Source organism: Triticum urartu, chromosome 2A (genome assembly GCF_056163025.1).
Source record: "Triticum urartu cultivar PI428250 chromosome 2A, HENAU_Tu73, whole genome shotgun sequence".
Lineage (NCBI taxonomy): Eukaryota > Viridiplantae > Streptophyta > Magnoliopsida > Poales > Poaceae > Triticum > Triticum urartu.
In genome coordinates, this window is record NC_141874.1 from 676,869,462 (window position 1) to 676,890,130 (window position 20,669).

The following is a 20,669-nucleotide window of genomic DNA, read 5'->3' on the forward strand; positions in this document are numbered from 1 at the left end:
CTCAACTCTCAACAACATTCTACTTTGTTATGGGCCGAATAGGATGCAACTAACTAAAAGTTAACCCTTGAGATGCTCCCGCTGGCACTGGCGGAGCTTGAGCATAATCCAAGAAGTGGTAGCCATCGCCACATGTCACGTGTTGGACACTCTCTTTGGACTTTTACTTTTTATTTTTCCATACGCATTTTTTGGTTTTAGATACTTTTCTTTGTTCTTACCTGATTTTCCCTAGGTTTTGAAGGGTGGGGGTTTGATTTTTATTTTTTGCTAGGAAGCAGTCTTTTCCGCAAGAGGTGCTTACGCGCCCTCTGTTGTGCTCCTCCACGAGAAGCGTGTGCTTCTCCAAATGGGAAAAGCAAAACTGTCTTCATCGTAAAGAAGGAAACACATAGTTGTGCTTCCGTGAGAAGCATACCCTTACTTTCGTGAAAGGCACAGTGTGTGTTTCCTTGAATAAAGTGAAAAACACAATATGTGCTTTCAAAAAAGTAAAAATTACAACCGTTCTTCCGGGCTTCAGTTTTTTTCATACTCTTTTTTTTATTGCCGGCTTTTCGGTTTTCCTTTTTTGGATTTTGTTTTCGCTTTTTGTTTCCTTTTTTATTTCCTTTTTTTTGTTTTTTTCGTCGAAACTCATTAACTCGGGATCCAGTTTAGAAGATCTCAATGCGAGAAATTCAAAGACGAAAACGGTTCGGTATTTGGACGCACAATTGGGGATAAAATATTTTGAAAGAATAAATCTAGAAAAAGATAGAACTCACATGTTGTGCGCCACTTGTCAACACATGAGAATATAGTGAATGGTCTTTGCAATGGGTTACCTTGAACTAGTGATTGCCCATTATATATTTAAACCATAGGCACAAGTATGGACGAACATAATAAGTGGCCCAACTCTAAATACGCTGCAGCAGTTGTTTGGTTAGCAAGATTTGAAAAACATACAGAAGTTGGAATCCTACAGGAATGAAGTACACAAATATCAACAAGTTGTTTGTTTGTACCATAAGAGCAACTCCAATGGGGCAATCCATTTCGTCCGTCTGCGTTCGTTTGGGTCGGCGCGGGCAAAAATGGTGGCCCAACGCGCCGTCCCAAACTCAAATTTCATCCGCTTTGCGTCCGCGCCGACGCATTTGCGGCCAAAATTTGCGCCCCAAATGCGTCGTCGCGGACGCGGAACGGACGCCACGCGCGCATTCTCGGTGTCTGCCGCGGCCCCATCTGACGGCCGTCCAACCGCCCGCGGTCAACCTGGTCAGCTTAATTTATGACCTCGGGCCCACGCGTCAGCGACGGCGGTCGTCCTTTTTTAAGCCGACCGTGCGGCGGGGTCGTCCTCATCCAAATCGACGTCCACATCTAGCAAACTCTGCCCCCCGTCGCCGGCAAACCCTAGCCACCACCACCACAGTGAGATGGGGCTCTTCTCCGACGCCAGCAGCAGCAAGGCCAAGGGCAAGGCTCCCGCCATCCCTTTTCCCTCGGAGTTCCTTCCGCCTCCGCCGGCGTTGGCTCACCGGCAGAGACAACGTGTGAACGTGCCAGTGCACCAGGCGTAGTGGCACTGGCAGCACCGCGTGTCTCTTCCTACCCCGATGCCACCCTGCCGCACGACTGGCATCTAGATCCGGAAAGGATCCCAGTGCCGGCGGCGCCACGGTCGGCTAGGGCGCATGCGAAGGAGGTGCGGCGCCGGCGGGCGCTGCAGACGCCGGAGCAGCGCCGCGACCCCGCCTACGCAACCGACTCGCCCAACTGGGCAAGGTGGTTCGCCTTCGAGTACGAGGAGGCGAGGCGACGCGGCGTGCGCCAGGTCGACCGCAGCGTGCCGTCGCCGTCGCTCGTCGTCCGCGAGGAGGACCAGGCAGCGGAGGACGCCTACTAGGCGGCCCTTGCGGCGGTCTATCGGGAGAGCGAGGAGGACGAGCGGCGCAGGATGGAGGCGGTGGAGGAAGAGGAGGCTCGGTACGAGGCGGCCATTGCGTAGGTCATTGCCCTCTCCGCGGCAGGCGACTGCGCGCTGCCGCCGATGGCCCCGTCGTCCCCTCTCCGTCGCCGCGTCAAGGCCGAGCCGCAGCCGCAGCCGGAGCCGTCCCCCATCAAGCGCTACTCCTTGATGGGAGTAGTGCGCGAGTGGGTCTCCGCGCCACCGATTTGGATGGAGGCGACGCCGGCGTAGGAGGCGGTGTACCTCGAGATGTGGCGCCAGCGACGGCTGGCCGAGGAGCGTCGTCGCGGCGAGTACAAGGAGATGCTTGAGCGCGACCTCGAGGAGGAGGCGCGCCAGGCCGTGGCTGCACAAGCGGCCGCACAGCTGCCCGCGACTGACATTGCCGCCGCCTGGAACACGGCGTTCCCCTGGACCGGCCCTGCGTCGACGCTCATCGACCTCACCGACCCCGAGGACGACGATGACAACGCCTAGGGCAGCGCACCGCCTCGTAGTTTAGTTTGTTTTTAGTTTTATTTAATGCTAATGTGGACGCGTGGACTCTCGCCGGCCTTCTTGGCTGGCTTTAATGTTTAATTAAGTTGTTTTTTATTTTAAATATGCATGCACTATTTTCTTTTTGTCGACGCCGTCAAAATGGGACGAGCGAGCTTTGGACGCATACGTCAACCCAAACACAAAAGCGGACGTCTATGTTCGTTTGACCGATCCAAACGAACGAAAAGCGAACAAAATTGCCGTCCCTTTGAGTCAGCCCCTTGGAGTTGCTCTAAGAAAAATAAGGAATTTTGTAAAGAGATCAAATTCATATCATGGGTATCATAGGATGACGATCAATGCAGAGTTTGAAACATTTGTTCCTTTGAATCAAATACTAGATTCTATTGGAAAATATCTACAGATTTGCATACCACATGTAATTTATATAAAATTCATTTGAAAAAGAGCCCTCGTCTGCGGTACATCTGGACTCACATTTCAGTAGATTTCTTCCTCTAATTGTAAGTACAATCCAACTACGGAAGACATGCGTTTTATCTTAAGAACAGTACAAGTAGGCTCCGCAAATCGATCAAGTGTAGTTGTTGGCGATGTCGGCGAGGTGGCCCGCAAGTTCCTCCGGCGCGGAGAGCATGGCCATGTGGTCGGCGTCAGCCATCTCCCTCACCTCAGCCACGGGGATGCCTGCGATCATCTGCCTCTGGTACTCCTCGACCATGGCCTGGTCCTGCTTGGCAATCACATAGACCTTGGTCACCGCGCCGTATCGGGCAGCGCTGAACGGCGGCCGTTGCTGCTGGTCGGCCACGTAGTAGGAGCTCACCCGCGCGAGGCTCTGGCACAGCGTGTAGTCCTCTTCGGAGGTCAGCTGGTAGAGCTTCCGGCGCACGAAGTCGGGCCCGAGGAACACCGACGGCGGGACGTGCTCCTCGTCGACCACGCTGTCCATCCAGTCGGACACGGGGACCTGCTCGATGACGCGGGTGCGCGGGCCGGCGCAGTCCGGCATGAAGGCGGTGAGGAACACGGCGGCGGCGACCTTGTCGGGGAACTCCTCGGCGGCGAGCGCGACGCTCATGCCGCCGAAGCTGTGGCCCACGAGCACCGCTCGCTCGCCGTCCGGGAGGGCCCGGAGCGCGTCGAGCAGGGGGCGCGTGTAGTCCTCGAAGGTTGGCGCGTCGCTCAGCCGGCGCGCGTCGGCGCCGCAGGCCGCGAGGTCCGGCGCGTCGACGCGGTGCCCCGCGGCGCGGAGGAGGGTGGCGACCTTGTACCAGCACCACCCGCCGTGGCCCGTGCCGTGCACCAGGATGAGGCGGGTCGACGTCGCCACGGCGGCCGCTGGCGCAGAGGAGGAGGATGACGACATGTGTGCGCCGAGCAGCTAGCAGCTTCGTTTCTTGGCTGCTTGATGGTACGCCTCTGGCTTTATTTATGCATGCGGCCATGCGGGCATCTTCTTCAGGAAAAGTGGGCAGATGGGGTATTGTCATGGCTGATGCAACGTATGCTGGCGTGGGTCAACACGCTGCTTCCTTTCTGCATTGTCATGGCAGCCTGGCTGCGGAGAAGATGAGGTTCAGCCGAAGTTCGTGCCAGTTGCCATCATCGCCATGAATGCGACGGTTTAGAGCTCGCAAAGGGACGACGACTCGCAGCTTTGATTTCTGCAAGGAGCCAGCGGCTGTACGCTTAAGTTAGCGTTGAGAGCAGGGAAGTGCACTGTTAGATAATAAAGAGAAATAAACGAGACAAAGAGACACGGATTTTTATGTAAAAATCCTTGCGGGAGAAAACCACGGACGCACGAAGGCGCAATTATTATCATGGAGGAGTATTACAAGCACGAGACGGCAGACCGTCTGAGGTGCGACTACATAGGATATATAAGAGGGCAATACATGAGATTCCTTGGAGGACAAGTAAACGAGTTGTACTCGTACGCGTCGACGTCAACGCAAAGGCCCATACCAGTTGTACTACGTCTAGTCCAACACGGTATAATTTGGATCACAATTTAACAATCTCCACCTTGATCCAAATTTCCTCCAGTAGTCAAAGAAAATGAATAACTCCATCCAAATCAGCATAAACACCTTGTGCGTCAAAGTCCATAGGACTAGTGAGAAATACCAACTAAGCCTGAGCAAAGCTCAAACTTATTGGTCGAAACTGGCTTTGTCATCATATCAGCAGGATTATCATGAGTACTTATCTTGCATACCTTCAAATCACCTTCAGCAACAACATCTCGAATATAGTGATATCTGACATCAATGTGCTTTGTTCTCTCATGATACATTGGATTCTTTGTAAGATATATAGCACTTTGACTGTCACTAAATACGGTAGGGCAAGATGAGTCTCCACAAAGCTCAGTGTACAAACCTCTCAACCAGATAGCTTCTTTGCATGCCTCAGAAATAGCCATATACTCGGCATCAGTAGTGGAACAAGCCACAATAGACTGCAAAGTTGCTATCCAACTCACAGCACAACCACCAATGGTGAAAACATAACTTGTAAGTGATCTTCTCTTATCCAAATCACCAGCAAAATCAGAATCAACAAAACCAACAAGTCCATCTCCAGTTTTCCCAAACTGTAAATAAGCATTAGAAGTACCTCGCAGGTATCTGAAAATCCACTGAACTGCTCTCCAATGCTCTTTTCCAGGATTAGCCATGTATGTACTGACAACACTCAATGCATATGATAAATCCGGACGAGAACAAACCATGGCATACATAAGTGAACCAACTGCACTCGAATAGGGAACTCTAGACATGTACTCAATATCTGCATCTGACTTAGGACATAAAGCTGATGATAATTTAAAGTGTGCAGCTAACGGAGTACTTACTGGCTTGGCATTATGCATATTAAAACGACGAAGAACTTTATCAATATATCCCTTCTGACTTAGATACACTTTTCCAGACGGTCTATCTCTGGATATTTCCATGCCAAGTATTTTCTTTGCTGCACTCAAATCCTTCATCTCAAATTCATTACTCAATTGCTTCTTTAGTTCATTAATCTCTGACATACTCTTTGCAGCAATTAGCATATCATCAACATAAAGGAGCAAATAAATAGTTGAACCTTTGACAGTTTTCAAATAAAGACAACTATCATAGTTAGACCTTTTGAAACCTTGAGAGAGCATAAAGGTGTCAAATCTCTTGTACCACTGTCTAGGGGATTGCTTCAATCCATAAAGAGATTTCTTTAACTTACAGACAAGCTTTTCTTTTCCAGGAATAACAAAACCTTTAGGTTGTTCCATATAAATATCCTCTTCTAATTCTCCATGTAAAAATGCAGTTTTAACATCCAATTGTTCAAGCTCAAGATTATGCATGGCAACAATACTGAGTAAAGTGTGAATAGAGCTATGCTTCACAACAGGAGAAAAGACTTCGTTATAGTCAATACCTGGAATCTGACTGTAACCTTTAGCAACTAACCTTGCTTTATATCTTGTCTCATCATTAAGAGAAACACCTTCTTTCCTCTTGAAAACCCACTTGCAACGAATAGGTTTCTTCTCTCTAGGCAATTTTACTAAATCCCAAGTGCCATTCTTTTCAAGTGATTCCATCTCATCATGCATAGCGGTCATCCACTTATTACTATCACCAGAAATAATAGCCTCGGAATATGAAGAAGGCTAGAATTACCTTCAATTTCTTCTGCAACAGATAAAGCAAAAGAAACAATATTGCACTCTTCAATTAACCTATCTGGTTTATTAATACCCCGTCTAACTCTGTCACGTGCAAGATTCCAACTGGGCGGAACAATAGGCTGATTTGGAGTCGGAGTGACATGATCATCATTAACGACGGGTTCATCATGTGCATCAACAATTTCATTACTAGATGTATCACCTGAGTTAATAACATGCTCCACCTGAACAGTAGGCTGCTGAATAGGAGGCTGTTGTTCACTCTCAACAGGAACATTAGTAGATGAAACATCATGTAACACAACAGATTCATTAAAGATAACATTTCTACTAATAATAATCTTCTAGGTTTCAGGATTCCACAATTTAAAACCTTTAACACCAGACTTATAACCAAAAAAGATGCACTTAACAGCCCTAGGCTCCAACTTTCCATTATTAACATGAGCATAAGCAGTGCAACCAAAAACTCTCAACTGTGAATAATCAGCAGGTGAATCAGACCATACCTCAATTGGAGTTTTCTTATTAAGAGCAATAGATGGTGAACGGTTAATGAGATAACAAGCAGTGGAAGCGGCCTCAGCCCAAAAACGCCTATGCAAACCTGCATTGGACAACATGCAATGGGCTCTGGAAATAATGGTCCTGTTCATACGCTCAGCAACACCGTTTTGTTGAGGAGTATAAGGAACGGTGTAATGTCTGACAATGCCTTCAGACTTGCAATAATTCTTAAATTGTTTAGAATAGAACTCCATACCATTATCAGTGCGAAGTATCTTTACCTTCTTTTCAGTTTATCTTTCAATCATAATCTTCCACTCCTTAAATGCTGAGAATGCTTCATATTTATGCTTCAAGAAATAAGGCCAAACTTTTCTCGAATAATCATCAATAATAGTCAGCATGTAACTAGCACCACCTAGTGACTTCTTGCGAGATGGTCCCCATAAATCAGAATGCACATAATCAAGAATACCTTCGGTTGTATGAGTCGAAGTGTTGAACTTCACCCTCTTGTGCTTGCCGAAGATACAATGCTCACAAAATTTCAATTTACCAGGTTCATATCCATCAAGAAGACCTCTCTTATTTAACTCTGCCAAACCAAGTTCACTCATATGTCCAAGACGCATATGCCAAAGGTTAGCAGCATCACAATCAGAATCTTTGAAATAACTGGAGTAGCGTTACCTGAAACGGTAGAACCTCGAAGGTAATAAAGACCATTGGTCGAACTTAAGTCACCTTTCATCACAATAAGGGAGTCTTTGGTGACCTTCAAAACACTATCTCCACCTGAATACTTGTACCCCTTTGCATCAAGGGCACTAACAGAGATAAGATTTCTCTTCATCTTCGGAATATACCGAACATCTGTCAAAGTTCTGATTATGCCATCAAACATCTTGATTCAAATAGAACCTATGCCTTCAATCTTGCATGGTGAATTATCAAAACCCAAAACAGAACCAGCAGAAGTATTGGAATCAAAAGTATTAAACCAATCTCTATGTGGACACATATGAAAAGTGCATGCAGTGTCAAGTACCCACTCATCATTGGTCTCAGCACATCCAGCGATAACGGCAAGAGCATCATAGGAACTATCATCACGAGCAACGTTAGCAGAATTTTCACCTTGTTTGTTACCTTTTCTCTTTTCCTTGTTCTGCAACTTGAAACACTCAGAGATGTCATGCCCGTCTCTCTTGCAATACCTGCAATATTTCTTGTCTCTGGATTGCGACCGGCCCCTGTAGCCGTTCTTACTTTTGCCTCTGTTTTCATTATTGGAGTTCTTTTCCTTTGTCCTGCCACGAACAGATAATCCCTCGGCTTGGGATGAACTCGAACCATCATGAGGCACCATTAATTTCATCTTCTCCTTAGAGTTCAAAGCTTCATAAACTTCATTAAGTGTGAGAGTATCACGACTGTATAATATGGTGTCTCGAAAATTGGTATAAGAACTTGGCAGTGAACAAAGTAACATTAGAGCAGTGTCTTCCTCTTCATACTTAACCTCCATTGCAACTAGATCAGATATAATCTCCTTAAATTCTGAAATATGATTCAAAACATTACCTCCCTCGGGTAACCTGTGCAGGAATAATTTTTGCTTCAGATGCATCTTGCTGGTGAGGTCTTTAGTCATGCAAATCCCTTCCAGCTTTAACCATAGAGCGGCGGCAGTTTTCTCGCTTAAAACTTCCTGCAAAATATTATTATGCAAATGGAGTTGAATTTGTGACAAAGCCTTACAATCAATTCTTTTCTCCTCAGCAGTCCAGTCCTCAATTCGGTTCTTCCCAAAACTATTCAGTGCTACATCATAGTCGGCCTGTGCCAACAACGCCCGCATCTTGACTTGTCATAGGGTAAACCTTGTGTCACAGTCCAGCAGCGGAAGATCATACTTCATAAATGCCATGAGTCGATAAACTGTGCACAAAGTAGTACAAACCGGTAGAGAAAATTCTTGATAGAATTAAAGTTGCAGGACAAAGAACCAGAGAGATAGCACCTGGTAGTCTCAAGTGGACGTAGCAGTCGACGAAGAAAAGGAAATAAATCTGAGCAGTACTAGTGGTACTAGCGATCAGATATGCCTCACGTGAGGTAGTAATACCAAATCCAAATAGTGCTCCTGTACTTGTCTTTACGTGAGTAGTACTAGTTCCTTGTGCGATGACCTGGAGCGCGAAGAAGTAGTACTTGTAGATGTGATGCCGCTGTAGCTCCGTGCGCCGATCGAGATGAAGCAGCACGCACTGATTGGACCACCTACCGGACTCGGTGACGTGCAGGTGCAGTAGAAATCGATCCGACTTCGTATCGGCGGATCGCCTGGTCGTGTGCGCCGGCGACATGGACGTGCAACCTAATTCCGATCTCAAATCTCGTATCTGTAACCTCAGCTCTGTATATCACTTGTTAGATAATAACGAGAAATAAACGAAACAAAGAGACACGGATTTTTACATGGAAACCCTTGCGGGAGAAAATCACGGACGCACCAAGGCGCAATCACTATGATGAAGGAGTATTACAAGTATGAGACGACAGACCGTCTGAGGTGCGACTACATGGGGTATATAAGAGGGCAATACACGAGAGTCCTTGGAGGACAAATAAACGAGTTGTACTCGTACGCGTCGGTACCAACGCAAAGGCGCACATCGGTTGTACTACGTTTAGTCCAACACGGTATAGTTTGGATCACAGTTTAACATGCACAGTAGATGCAGGTAATGTTTCCACAGATATGATCGAATCTACAGAATTTTGACTCCGACAAATATTTTGGAACGGAGCGAATACTATTCAAAGTTTTCTTTTATGAAAAATCACAAGGAATAGAACTTCTCTAATGCTTTACATTGGTGTATTCCTGTGTGTCCGCCGGAACAGAGGGAGGGTCAGGCTCCAGTCATCCAGATCCTATTAATGGGGTTCAACCACTTTGAAAAAGGAGATGCTTTACATTGTAAGTTTCTTTGTGGTTGTTGGTGTTTTTTCTTGATGTGTTTGCATGACAGGTGTCTGCTTGTGGACATTCAGCTGTTCGAAAATGCACGTCATTCGTGTGCCAAGTTAATCAGCTAGGGAAAGTAATAGCAATTCACTTGATCGAATCTATTTATATATAAAAAGTACTTTATGGGGTAACCAGAAATTAGAGAAATAAGCTAGAAAATCCCATAATAATCAGTAACATCTGACCTTTAATTGTGTAGATTAGAAAATCATGACCATTTGATCCACTTTAAACCTAAAAAAACAATACCATCTCCTCTCAAAATTACCCACCACTGCCATTACGTAAAATAAACATGTCCACAAATATATTGTATTATCTTCTCTACCATGATACTGTCAAAAAAAAAAATCTCTCCCACGATAGATCTATCTCATGCATATATACGCTTATTCTCTCAAAAAAAAAACATCTCTCCCACGCTAGACTCATGCATATATGCTTATTCTCTCCCAAAACGATAGATCTCACGCATATTCTCTCCCAAAAGCTCCCAAAAGCTTTTTGTGCAATTGGCGTCAGCCCTAAATCATCCATTGCTCGGCATGCATGCCCGTACATCTCTCCTGTACGAGACATGCTGCACCAACGCTGACAGTTCCCCAAATTCAACTTATCATCGGCAGCTCCCAGCAGATCAGAACGATCGGATCCAGTCCTGCATGCTAATTGGTGCCGTGAGCCAAGATGGAGACTTTTGTATATACACAACCCAGTGATAGAAATTGGTACTACGCTAGCTTAAAGACTTCATGCCCACGTACACAACTAGAAATTGGTATGTATGCATCTTTGGTTCCTTTTAAATTCGTTATGTATTCCCCATATATATGTGTGTGTTTGATTCATCTTCTTTTTTCGTATGTGTTGACTGCTGGGCACCACACATGAGACCTGAGAAGAAAAGAGGGATATATTATCACAGTTGCAGTGTATCAATTGATCATGGCACCGGTATATACTAATTTTCAGCTATTTTAGACGAGCAACAGCATCAGAATGCTTCAAGCCCCATCTGCGGTGCTAGGAAAGTGCATAACGATCTTTCAAGCCAGCAATAAGGAGTGAAGTAATTTTTGGTACCACAATATTATGTTCGTCCGTTTAGGTTGACATAGACATAATCGTCTGTTAGTCGACTCAATCAATAGCTGATTAACGAAAGCTGATTGATTTTTTTTACAGCAATTCGTTTATATTTGTGTTGCAGCGCTTCTGCAGCCTGATCAAAACCCGGTCGATTTGAGGTGCATCGTGCCGCCCTAACCCCACCAAAATCTAATGGTACTCATAATGCTCAAAACTGATGAGGTTGTGATGCAAGTTCATGGTGGATCGATGGCCAGCCTGCAGAGGGAACCGCAGTACACACACATACGTGTATGGTGGTTGCATCCCTGTGTGCCTGAATTTTTCATTGGCAATAGCTAGCTCAAATGAGATGGCATTTTAAAAAGTCCATGCTAAAATGATAGAAAATAGGGTTGTCAATGACCGTAATAGTTTGGAGAAGCATGATACGCTCATCCATAGATGAGTGATAAGCATCATGCAAAAGTCTGAACTTACTTATTTACAATGAACGTAATACTACTAGGTTCTCGAAGCACGCATCTTTTGATTTTTACATCTTTATGTGCACACTTGACTACCATGAAGGATGAGTGCTGGTAGGTGAAGGCTGGACACGTACATGTCAGCTTTGCGTATTACACCTTCAGTTCAAGTTAATTATGGGTTTGTCGTTTCTCCAATACTTAGTTTTAAATTTGCATGTATATACATCACACCGCAAATATATGCCTGTATGAGATGATTGATGCATTTGCTAGGAGCAAAGGTTCTATATTTGTGCACGCGCCACTACGACGAAACATTAGTTTCTCCCAAAGTAATCTATAAAACTGAATGCTTGCTAGCGTTTGTATGCTTAGTTGTCCGATGAAGTTTTCTGTGTTTTGTCAAAGGTGAGTAAGGTGAGTAAATGATACGAGAAACAACGGAGTTCTTATGATAGTCTTTCCTCCCTCGGGGGTTTGTTTGTTTGCTTCCGCATCCAACATAGTAGACCTTTGCAGTTGCAACTATGTCTTACAAAGATGCAGCTTCCAGTTTATTTCATGTTATCATTCTATAATAGTACTTGCATATTTTCAACCCACCATTTAATTAATTCAAAATTATTTACATGCATATCTACATTGCAATGGACAGCCACTTGTGAAGATATATAAGCTGGCACATCTTTACTCAGTGTCAGCATAGTTATGACATGTTCTAATATAATATCGTACAATTATTACATTTCTTCTTTCACACAACAATTTGTAGAGGATATTAGTGTTCATACTATTTTTAGGTCAGGCTCATGGCAAGGAATCAAGCACTTAGTCAGACCATAATTTATCATATAAATACAGTATGGTGATGAGCTGAACAAGTATGGAGTAGTTACCTCTAATGAGGTACCATCCCTTTCTTTTACGTGTCCGTGTGTAAAATATGGGCTCCATTATTTCAGTTTGATTATAATATAATAGCTGACATTTGAGGAATCAATTTACTTGGCGGTTCGAGCAAAGGAGTCCATATTGTAAGTTATGTTCTACAAGTATATATATTTCCATGCAGTGCACAAGAGATTTTAAAGCGTGAAATAATTATATCTTGAAATACTGTGGTATGTATATATCACTAAACATGAGTGAAAAATATATTGGTAGAGGTTGAACATGCCAAATAAATATATCGCTATTATTTTTTGCCTAAAATTGTACTCCCTCCGTCCGGAAATACTTGTCAGAAAAATAAATGTATCTAGACGTATTTTGTCGAGTATGAATATGCATGTATGCTTTTCCTTGGATAGCATGCACACTTGCCGAATAAGTTTGTTTTCTTCCTGAGATGTGACATCTGTCGGACGCCTATTGTGTCTTATTTTATTGTTTGGCAATGTTAGGAAATAAGAAAAAGGTCTAGACTTTAAGTGGGTGTTTTCAGTTTTGCCAGCTACCATGTAGGGCTTTAGACACAACTTGTATTTTGATTTAGTTTTTCCTTGTATCACTAGCTATTTTCTCACTTAGCATATGTGAACACGTGTCTGGCAGGTCTGAGAGGAATGATCTTAGTCTAAGATGAAGTTTGGTTTCATACAACCAAGTAGTGAAAAATTGTTTTTGTCTTTGACCATTATTTTGTAGGGTATACATATAGATTTGGTGTTAATAGTTATAATGAGCTGGCTGGCATAAAACATTGTCTAGATGATAGTAATGAGTGGCCCACATCAAACATACCCATGTTACTCATGTTTATTACTCATTTATATTTTATTTCTCTCGCTAGGCATCTATTCTATGACTAGTGAATTAGGAGTGATCATCTAGAACTAATTGAAGTATAGACTTTTCCACACTTCAAATTTGCATCCAACTATATATGGAAATAGCAACTTGAATATATCATGCGTTATTCACCATCTTCTACTCAAGGACCATTGTTCATCTATGTTTTTGTATATCCCTTGATAAAAAATATGGGTTTTTATCAGTTTTGCCATCGGCTGTCTAGCGCTACTCAGTTTTGCCACTAAACATTTTCACTACTCAAAAATGCCACTGTTCTGTTAAATCAAGCTCAAAAAGACCATTTTTCACCGTTATCGTTTGGTCAATACACGTTGACTGAAGTTAGATGACGAAATTACCCCTATCCCATTTGTAAGGGCCGCATGAGAAAAAGAGAAGAAAAATTGGGAGTCTGGGGGTTCGAACCCAAGACCACGGCCTACACAGGCGCACGAGCTAACCAACTGAACCATGGAAAAAATTTGTTTTGTGAGGAGATACAGACCTTATATACAGATGTCTGAACCTAACTAAACAAAATCTTATCTAATCCTTGACCCGATCTGTTCGTGGCAGTTTCCCTTTCCCCAGCCGGAACCAATATCCCCAGTCATCGCCGCCGCCTGCCAAAATCCTCACCTGGCACCGCCGGTCGCCAGGCTGCCCGCCCAGCTCCGGCGCGCCCCCACTCGCCGCAGCTGCGGCGCCTCCCGCCGAGTGCCGCCACCCATCCCAGCTTCGGCTCTTCCTCCCGCTCGGCACCGCCACCGGAGGCAGGCAGCTCCGGCGCTTCTCCCGGCTGACTCCGCAGCTCCTCCCGAGTCTTGAAGTGCAATTGTTCCACGGCAATGGCGACGGACAGCAGGACCGAATCGGAGGCTTGCATCGGCCACAGGACGCCCCAACATGACATATGCTCTGAAATTCCTGCATTGTGAGTATACTAATTCTTAGTGTGCGTGTGTGGTTGAATATAACTTGTAGAGGTCGAAATTTGTACATAGAGTTTGTAGTAGCTGACTTTGCCTTACTGATAATCGCGTGCAATTTGGTACTTGTGTTCCTGATGGTCAGGATGGATGCAGATACTGCTTGTATGCTGACAGTTAGGATGGAAACAAGCCGTGAGAATAGCGATGGTCTCAAGCGATATGTTGGCGGCTTTGATTTTCATCTATTCGTAGAACCTAGTATCACACACAAAACATTGCTGCACAAACTGTGTGATACCTATCCATGGGGGTGGCGTGATTACGTTGAGTTGAAGTACTATGACAGGGAGCAGAATAAATGGGTTGCTGTTGTATGTGATGATGATGCAGCTTTGATGTTTGGAAAACATCAAGATTCAAAGAAAATATCTATGCAAATTGAGGTTCTTCAAAAATCCCAAACTCCTAGCACACCTAGCCATAATCCACCTACACAACCTTGTTACAGTGAGAGTCAACATACAGGGAGTCAGGCAGTTGATGTTGATACAGTCAACATACAGGGAGTCAAGCAGTCTAATAGTGTTGACGATGCTAATAGAGACATAACTGATGATGCTATACCTGATGATGCTATTCTCTCGGATAATGATGATGAGCGGCAGTATCCAGACTTGGTCAAGAAGTCTACCAAAGAAGATGATTCGACAGATATGGAAGAGGAAGATAATCCTCCAGCATATGAATCCACTGACACTGAAGAGGAAGAAGAGAATAGAGACATGGGTTTAGTTGATGAAGAGGAAGAGGAGGAGGAGGACAGACCTGTTGTAGTATATAACAAGGAGAACCCATTATTTGTAGAAGGCTCGGTATTCCCCTCTTTGTTGGACTGCAAGAATGCACTTTCTACTTTTGCAATTAAACGTGAATTTGACTATACAGTCGAAAAGAGTGATTCTAAGAGGCTGAGAGCAAGTTGTGCATATAAGAGGTGTAAGTGGAGAATTCATGGCTCTTATATGAGGAATAGCACAATATTTTAGGTATAACTTGCTAACATCTAATTGATTTGTTTATTGTACCCTTTATTTTGTGGAACTGGTAACTATACAAATGTGGCAAGTTTAACATACTAGCAACATACTAACTGATTTTGTTGTTTCCTACAGATCAAGGTGTGTCCTTTCTCTCATACATGCCCAACTAAGCTGAGAAGTGAGAAGTTCAAGCCGGCAAAGAGCAGGTGGGTTGCTGATGTTGTGCTGGAGTGGGTGAGAAAGAACCCAGATATTGGCCCTACTGCTCTTCAAGAGAAGATCCATGAGAAGTACCACTTCACGGTGCCATACATGCGTGTATCTCGTGGTAAGGACAAAGCAATGGATATGATTAGTGGAAAATGGGAAGATAGCTTCCATCGTCTCTATAGTTTCAAGGCTGAGGTGGAGAAGTGTTCTCCTGGTAGTGTAGTGGAAATAGACAAAGAAACTGTGCAGTACAAGATCAAAGGAAAAGTGAGGGAGAAGGAATGCTTTAGGAGGGTGTTTGTTTCATTCAAGGCATGTTGGCAAGGCTTTTTAAATGGATGTCGACCATACTTGGCCGTAGACTCAACTGCACTAAATGGGAGATTCAAAGGGCAACTAGCTTCTGCTTGTGCCATTGATGGCGGTAATTGGCTTTACCCAGTTGCATATGGGGTGCTAGAGACAGAATCATCTGAAAGTTGGGCTTGGTTTCTTCAAAATCCGTGTGGGCTTATTGGGCATCCTGAAGGACTAGTCATACACACTGACGCTTGCAAAGGTTTAGAGACAGCAGTAGAACAAGTGTGGCCTGGAGTGGAGCATAGGGAGTGTATGAGGCGTCTTGCTGCAAATTTTCGAAAAAAATTCAAGGGCAAGGTCTATGATGATAATCTTTGGGCTGCAAGCTTAACTTTCAGCTCTAGAAAGCACAACTGGCATATGAAACAGATCCTTGCTAAGAAGAGTGTCCAAAAATATATGGCTGAACACCACACAAAGATATGGTATAGAAGCAAGTTCAATGAAATATGCAAGGTTGACTACGTCAACAACAACCTCGCAGAGTCATTTAATAGCAAAGTCAGAAAAGTTAAGTCTCTTCTTATTGTCGACATGTTGGACAAGATTAGGCAGATGATAATGGAGAAGTTTGATCTGCGGATGAGGATAGTATTAGAAAAATGGCTTGGCCATCTCATAATACCAAGTGTGATAAAGGCACTGCATGCCAAATCCAAAGGTAAATATCTTGTACTCTTTCAATTGATTAATTTCATAACAACTCAATTCAATAATTAATGTTTTGTGTTCTTTTCAGGGCTGAAGATGATGGTAATTATACGCAGTGATGTTGAGGCAGAAATTACTGCAGTGGACAAAGAGAATAGGGAATGGAGGTACCCTGTTGACATCGCAAAGGAAACATGTAGCTGCAGGCAATGGCAGGTCAAGGGTTTGCCATGTATCCATGCCCTGTACTTTATTACTTCACTACGAGGTCCAGTATCAGAAATTGAACCATATGTACATGAGTTCTACTCCGTTGCAAAATTTAAGGCTGCGTATGCGGACAACATACCTGCAATGGTAGGCAAGCAACAATGGGACATTGTTGACCCTGGCTTCAAACTACATGCTCCGGTGTTGAGGAGGCCAAAAGGCCGACCAAGGAAGACTAGAATTAGATCTAGTGCTGAAGGTGCTGGCGTGGGCGCCAGGAAAAGGAAGTGCAAGCGATGCGGAGGCTTCGGGCACATTGCCAGATTGTGCACAAATCCAGTTGACCCAGCATTTGGAGAAGATGAGGCTGGCCTCCAAGCTAGGGAAGCCCCTTTTGTGGCAGGAGAAGGCGACCCTGAACTATCAATGGTTGCAAGTTCTGCTAGGTAACATCAAAAGAACATGTGCTTTTCTATATGTATTTTCAACATCTATTTTCATTCTTTTTTGCAACATGACTAACTTCTGTACAGCTCAAAGAAAAGTGTGAAGAAAACAAGTGTGAAGAAAACAAGTGTGAAGAACACCAGGAAAAGGAAGGACATGCAAAATGAAGTTTGTACCACAACCGATGGACCTGCAAGTGGATTTCTTTCGTCTCCCATGCATATTCGAATTGCAAATGCGGAACCACCAGACAGTCCTGCTAAAAACACAAGAAGCAAAAAGAAGCTACATATGTGAAGTTTGTGTGATCGTGACCTTTTTCTTGTGAACCTGGACATGTTTCCTTTCAACCTTATGCATGTTTGAGAATTTGGACCTTTATATTTTGACCAACAAGTGGATGTTATTGAACCTTATTTATGTTTGTGAACCTGATTTGTGTGTGCTGAAAAAACAACAAGTTGATATTTCGAATCTTATTTATGTCTGTGAACCACTTTGTGTTTGTGTCATTTTCAGAAAAATGGGCAGCAACCATGCTGAAATTTTCATAGAAATATAGAATAATATGTGATCGTGCTGTCATATGTGTTGTTTCTGTCAATTAGTGTGTGACCATCAAAAAATTTGGGCGTGGCGGTCTGCCTCATTTGTTTATGTCTACTAGTACCAGACAGTTTCTTCTAGCCGGCCAGCCGCTCGTGCGGATCTGTTGTCCATAGTAACTTTCAAACCGAAGTTCAACTATTTAGCAACAGGAAAATATACGAGACATTGTTGTGTTGGAATATTATTCCATATAACATATAATGGATATATCTCCTTCTGCAACATAACATCTCCTTAGCTCAGTTGGTTTGCTCGCTCTTTACTGGAGGTTGTGGTCTTGGGTTCGAAACCCCAAGACGACAATTTTTATTCTATTTTCATGCACACCTTACAAATGGTCCCACAAGTCAACACAGAGAGACGGGGGGACAGGGGTATTTTTGTCATCTACCTCCAGTCAACGTGCATTGACCAGACGGTAACGGTGAAAAATGGCATTTCCGAGTTTGTGTCTAACGGAACAGTGGCATTTTTGATTAGTGAAAACATTTAGTGGCAAAACTGAGTAGCGTTAGACAGCCGATGGCAAAACTGATAAAAACCCAAAAAATATTGTTAAGCATAACAGAATTGGTTATGCTCATAACATAACATGTATGCCGAAGATTCCTCATTTTTGTTGTTCTTTCATAGGTTTTAAGGTGTTGTTAATATGTAGGTTCAACGGTTTTAGTGAGCTTCCTTGCCATGGCTTTTTTCTAGCGGCTCGAGTTAGTGATTAATAGTGCATTCTCATCTCAAATGTATCACCCTAAAGAAAAATACTTAAACTTTTGCACCTTTAACTTTGCAGCCATCTACTCCCTCCGTTCGGAATTACTTGTCGCAGAAATGGATGTATCTACACATATTTTAGTTCTAGATACATCCATATCCGAGACAACTAATTCCGAACGGAGGGAGTAGAAGGAAAGTAATCATGATATAAGTGACACATGAGAGGCACCTTTAACTTTGCAGCCATCTACGACTCTTCCCAATATTGTAATGCAACAAAATATTTCATACATCAGGAAAATACAAATTTATGTAATTTGTGTGAGATGCATGTGTTCTCAAAAGACCATGTGAGAAATTTAATTCATTATTATTGTAGTGAGTTAATTATGACTAACGAGTCAGTAAGTATTCAAGACTAAAAAGTATAATTTATTGAAACTAATATTCATGTTCAGTGGCTTATGTATATGCTTCAATAAGCATTCCATTTCTATCGGTCGAATATTTGTGTTGCACACAATATCAATAAAAGGAGCAAGGTAACAATATAACTTAGGTACACACACGATGATAAATGGACAAAAATATAAAGATTCTAACCCGCGCATTGAGCGGGCCACTCTGCTAGTGGTAATAATGTTAGTAGGTGTATGTAAAGCTAGGTAATTAGCAAGTCAACATGGCCTCGATTGAACAAACGTCGGTTTTTAGTTGCTGGTCAGTTATGTAGCTTGTCTCCAATGACCTTTTTAACTCAAAACATTTCGTCCATCGATCAAATAGACAACAAGGATACGAAACAAATGGAAAGAAAGTAGCAAGTTGTTAAATTCAGAATTTTATTTCTGTGATTTCTGCTTTCATTTTGTGGAACCTAGCTTGTGAAATCTTCCTGTGTTTCTAACTTGAGCGCCTCCTGTGGTTTTAGCAATGGACTTGGCTCTAGCTCTTGAAAAGCTGGTGAGTGAGAAGTTCACAACCTGCACACCGTAAGTTGTGCCTTCATGACTAGTACAAGGAAGTTATTGTAAAATTGATTTGTTTGTGAGTTTGACCAATTGAATTCTTGATTGATTTATCAGAACCAGTATATGCAATGCTACATCACACCATATTATAAAAGTTCATTGGAAATTTCAGAGGTAGCAACAAGGTGCAACGGTCCTCGATGAGTGAGTTTTTTGAGATTACTTCTTTAGGAGCAGGTAAACCGTCTTCATAGAGAGAGATCTGCCATAAACGCACTACCGTCTTGAAACACTTTTATGACACTTTGATCCGATACCGCTTGAAGAAAAGGCCTAAAGGTCAAGACAGGAATGCTCCAAGGGAATATGCATGTAAGGTCACAAATCATAACTCTCGGGTAGCGGATCAACCAACCACTGGATGTGTTCCATGATTTATTTATTTCAATGGGTTTACAAAGTGGTATGTACGGTGCATACGCCCTTCAAAGGTATAATTTCTCTTCAGTTATCTCCTTATGAGTGAAGGAAATATGCCCTAGAGGCAATAATAAAGTTATTATTTCCTTATTCACAATAAATGTTTATTATTCATGCTAGAATTGTATTGATTGGAAACCTTGATACACGTGTGAATACATAGACAAATACCGTGTCCCTAGTGAGCCTCTACTTGACTAGCTCGTTGATCAAAGATGGTTAAGGTTTCTTAACCATAGACATTAGTTGTCATTTGATGAACGGGATCACATCATTAGGAGAATGATGTGATGGACAAGACCCATCCGTTAGCTTAGCATATTGATCGTTCAGTTTTATTGCTATTGCTTTCTTCATGTCATATACATATTCCTTTGACTATGAGATTATGCAACTCCCGGACACCGAAGGAATGCCTTGTGTGCTATCAAACATCACAACATATCTGGGTGATTATAAAGATGCTCTACAGGTATCTCCGAAGGTGTTTGTTGGGTTGGCATAGATCGAGATTAGGATTTGTCGCTCCGAGTATCGGAGAGGTATCTCTAGGCCCTCTCGGTAATGCACATCATAAGAAGCCTTGCAAGCAAAGTGAGTAATGAGTTAGTTACAGGATGATGTATTATGGAACGAGTAAAGAGACTTGTAGGTAACGAGACCGAACTAGGTATGAAGATACCGACGACCGAATCTCGGGCAAATAACATACCGATGACAAAGGAAATAACGTATGTTGTCATAACGGTTCGACCGATAAAGATTTTCGTAGAGGGCCGCACCAGAGGAGACGGAAAGAGCGGAAGAGAGAAGGAAGGGGAGGGATTCGGCCTCCCCCATGGTTGCTCCCCTCCCCCTCCCACCTATATATGTGGGGAGGGGCGCCTAGAACACAGACCAACAATTGTTAGCCGTGTGCGGCACCTCCCTCCACAGTTTACGCCTCCGGTCATATCTTCGTAGTGTTTAGGCGAAGCCCTGCGCGGGTTACTTCGC

General features: G+C 43.5%; 1 protein-coding gene across 1 annotated transcript; it reads right to left on the bottom strand.

Annotated features, from left to right (window-relative positions):
* Positions 1–2,862: 2,862 nt before the first annotated feature.
* LOC125534034 (salicylic acid-binding protein 2) lies at positions 2,863–3,890 on the bottom strand. The gene has a single exon (XM_048697342.2). It carries the CDS (start codon positions 3,825–3,827, stop codon positions 3,033–3,035), a length of 795 nt encoding a protein of 264 aa, XP_048553299.1. The 5' UTR covers positions 3,828–3,890; the 3' UTR covers positions 2,863–3,032.
* Positions 3,891–20,669: the final 16,779 nt, after the last annotated feature.

What these genes read in the sequence shown, in the direction of transcription:
- LOC125534034 (XM_048697342.2), bottom strand. Translation starts at nt 3,827, where the DNA reads ATGTCGTCATCCTCCTCCTCTGCGCCAGCGGCCGCCGTGGCGACGTCG.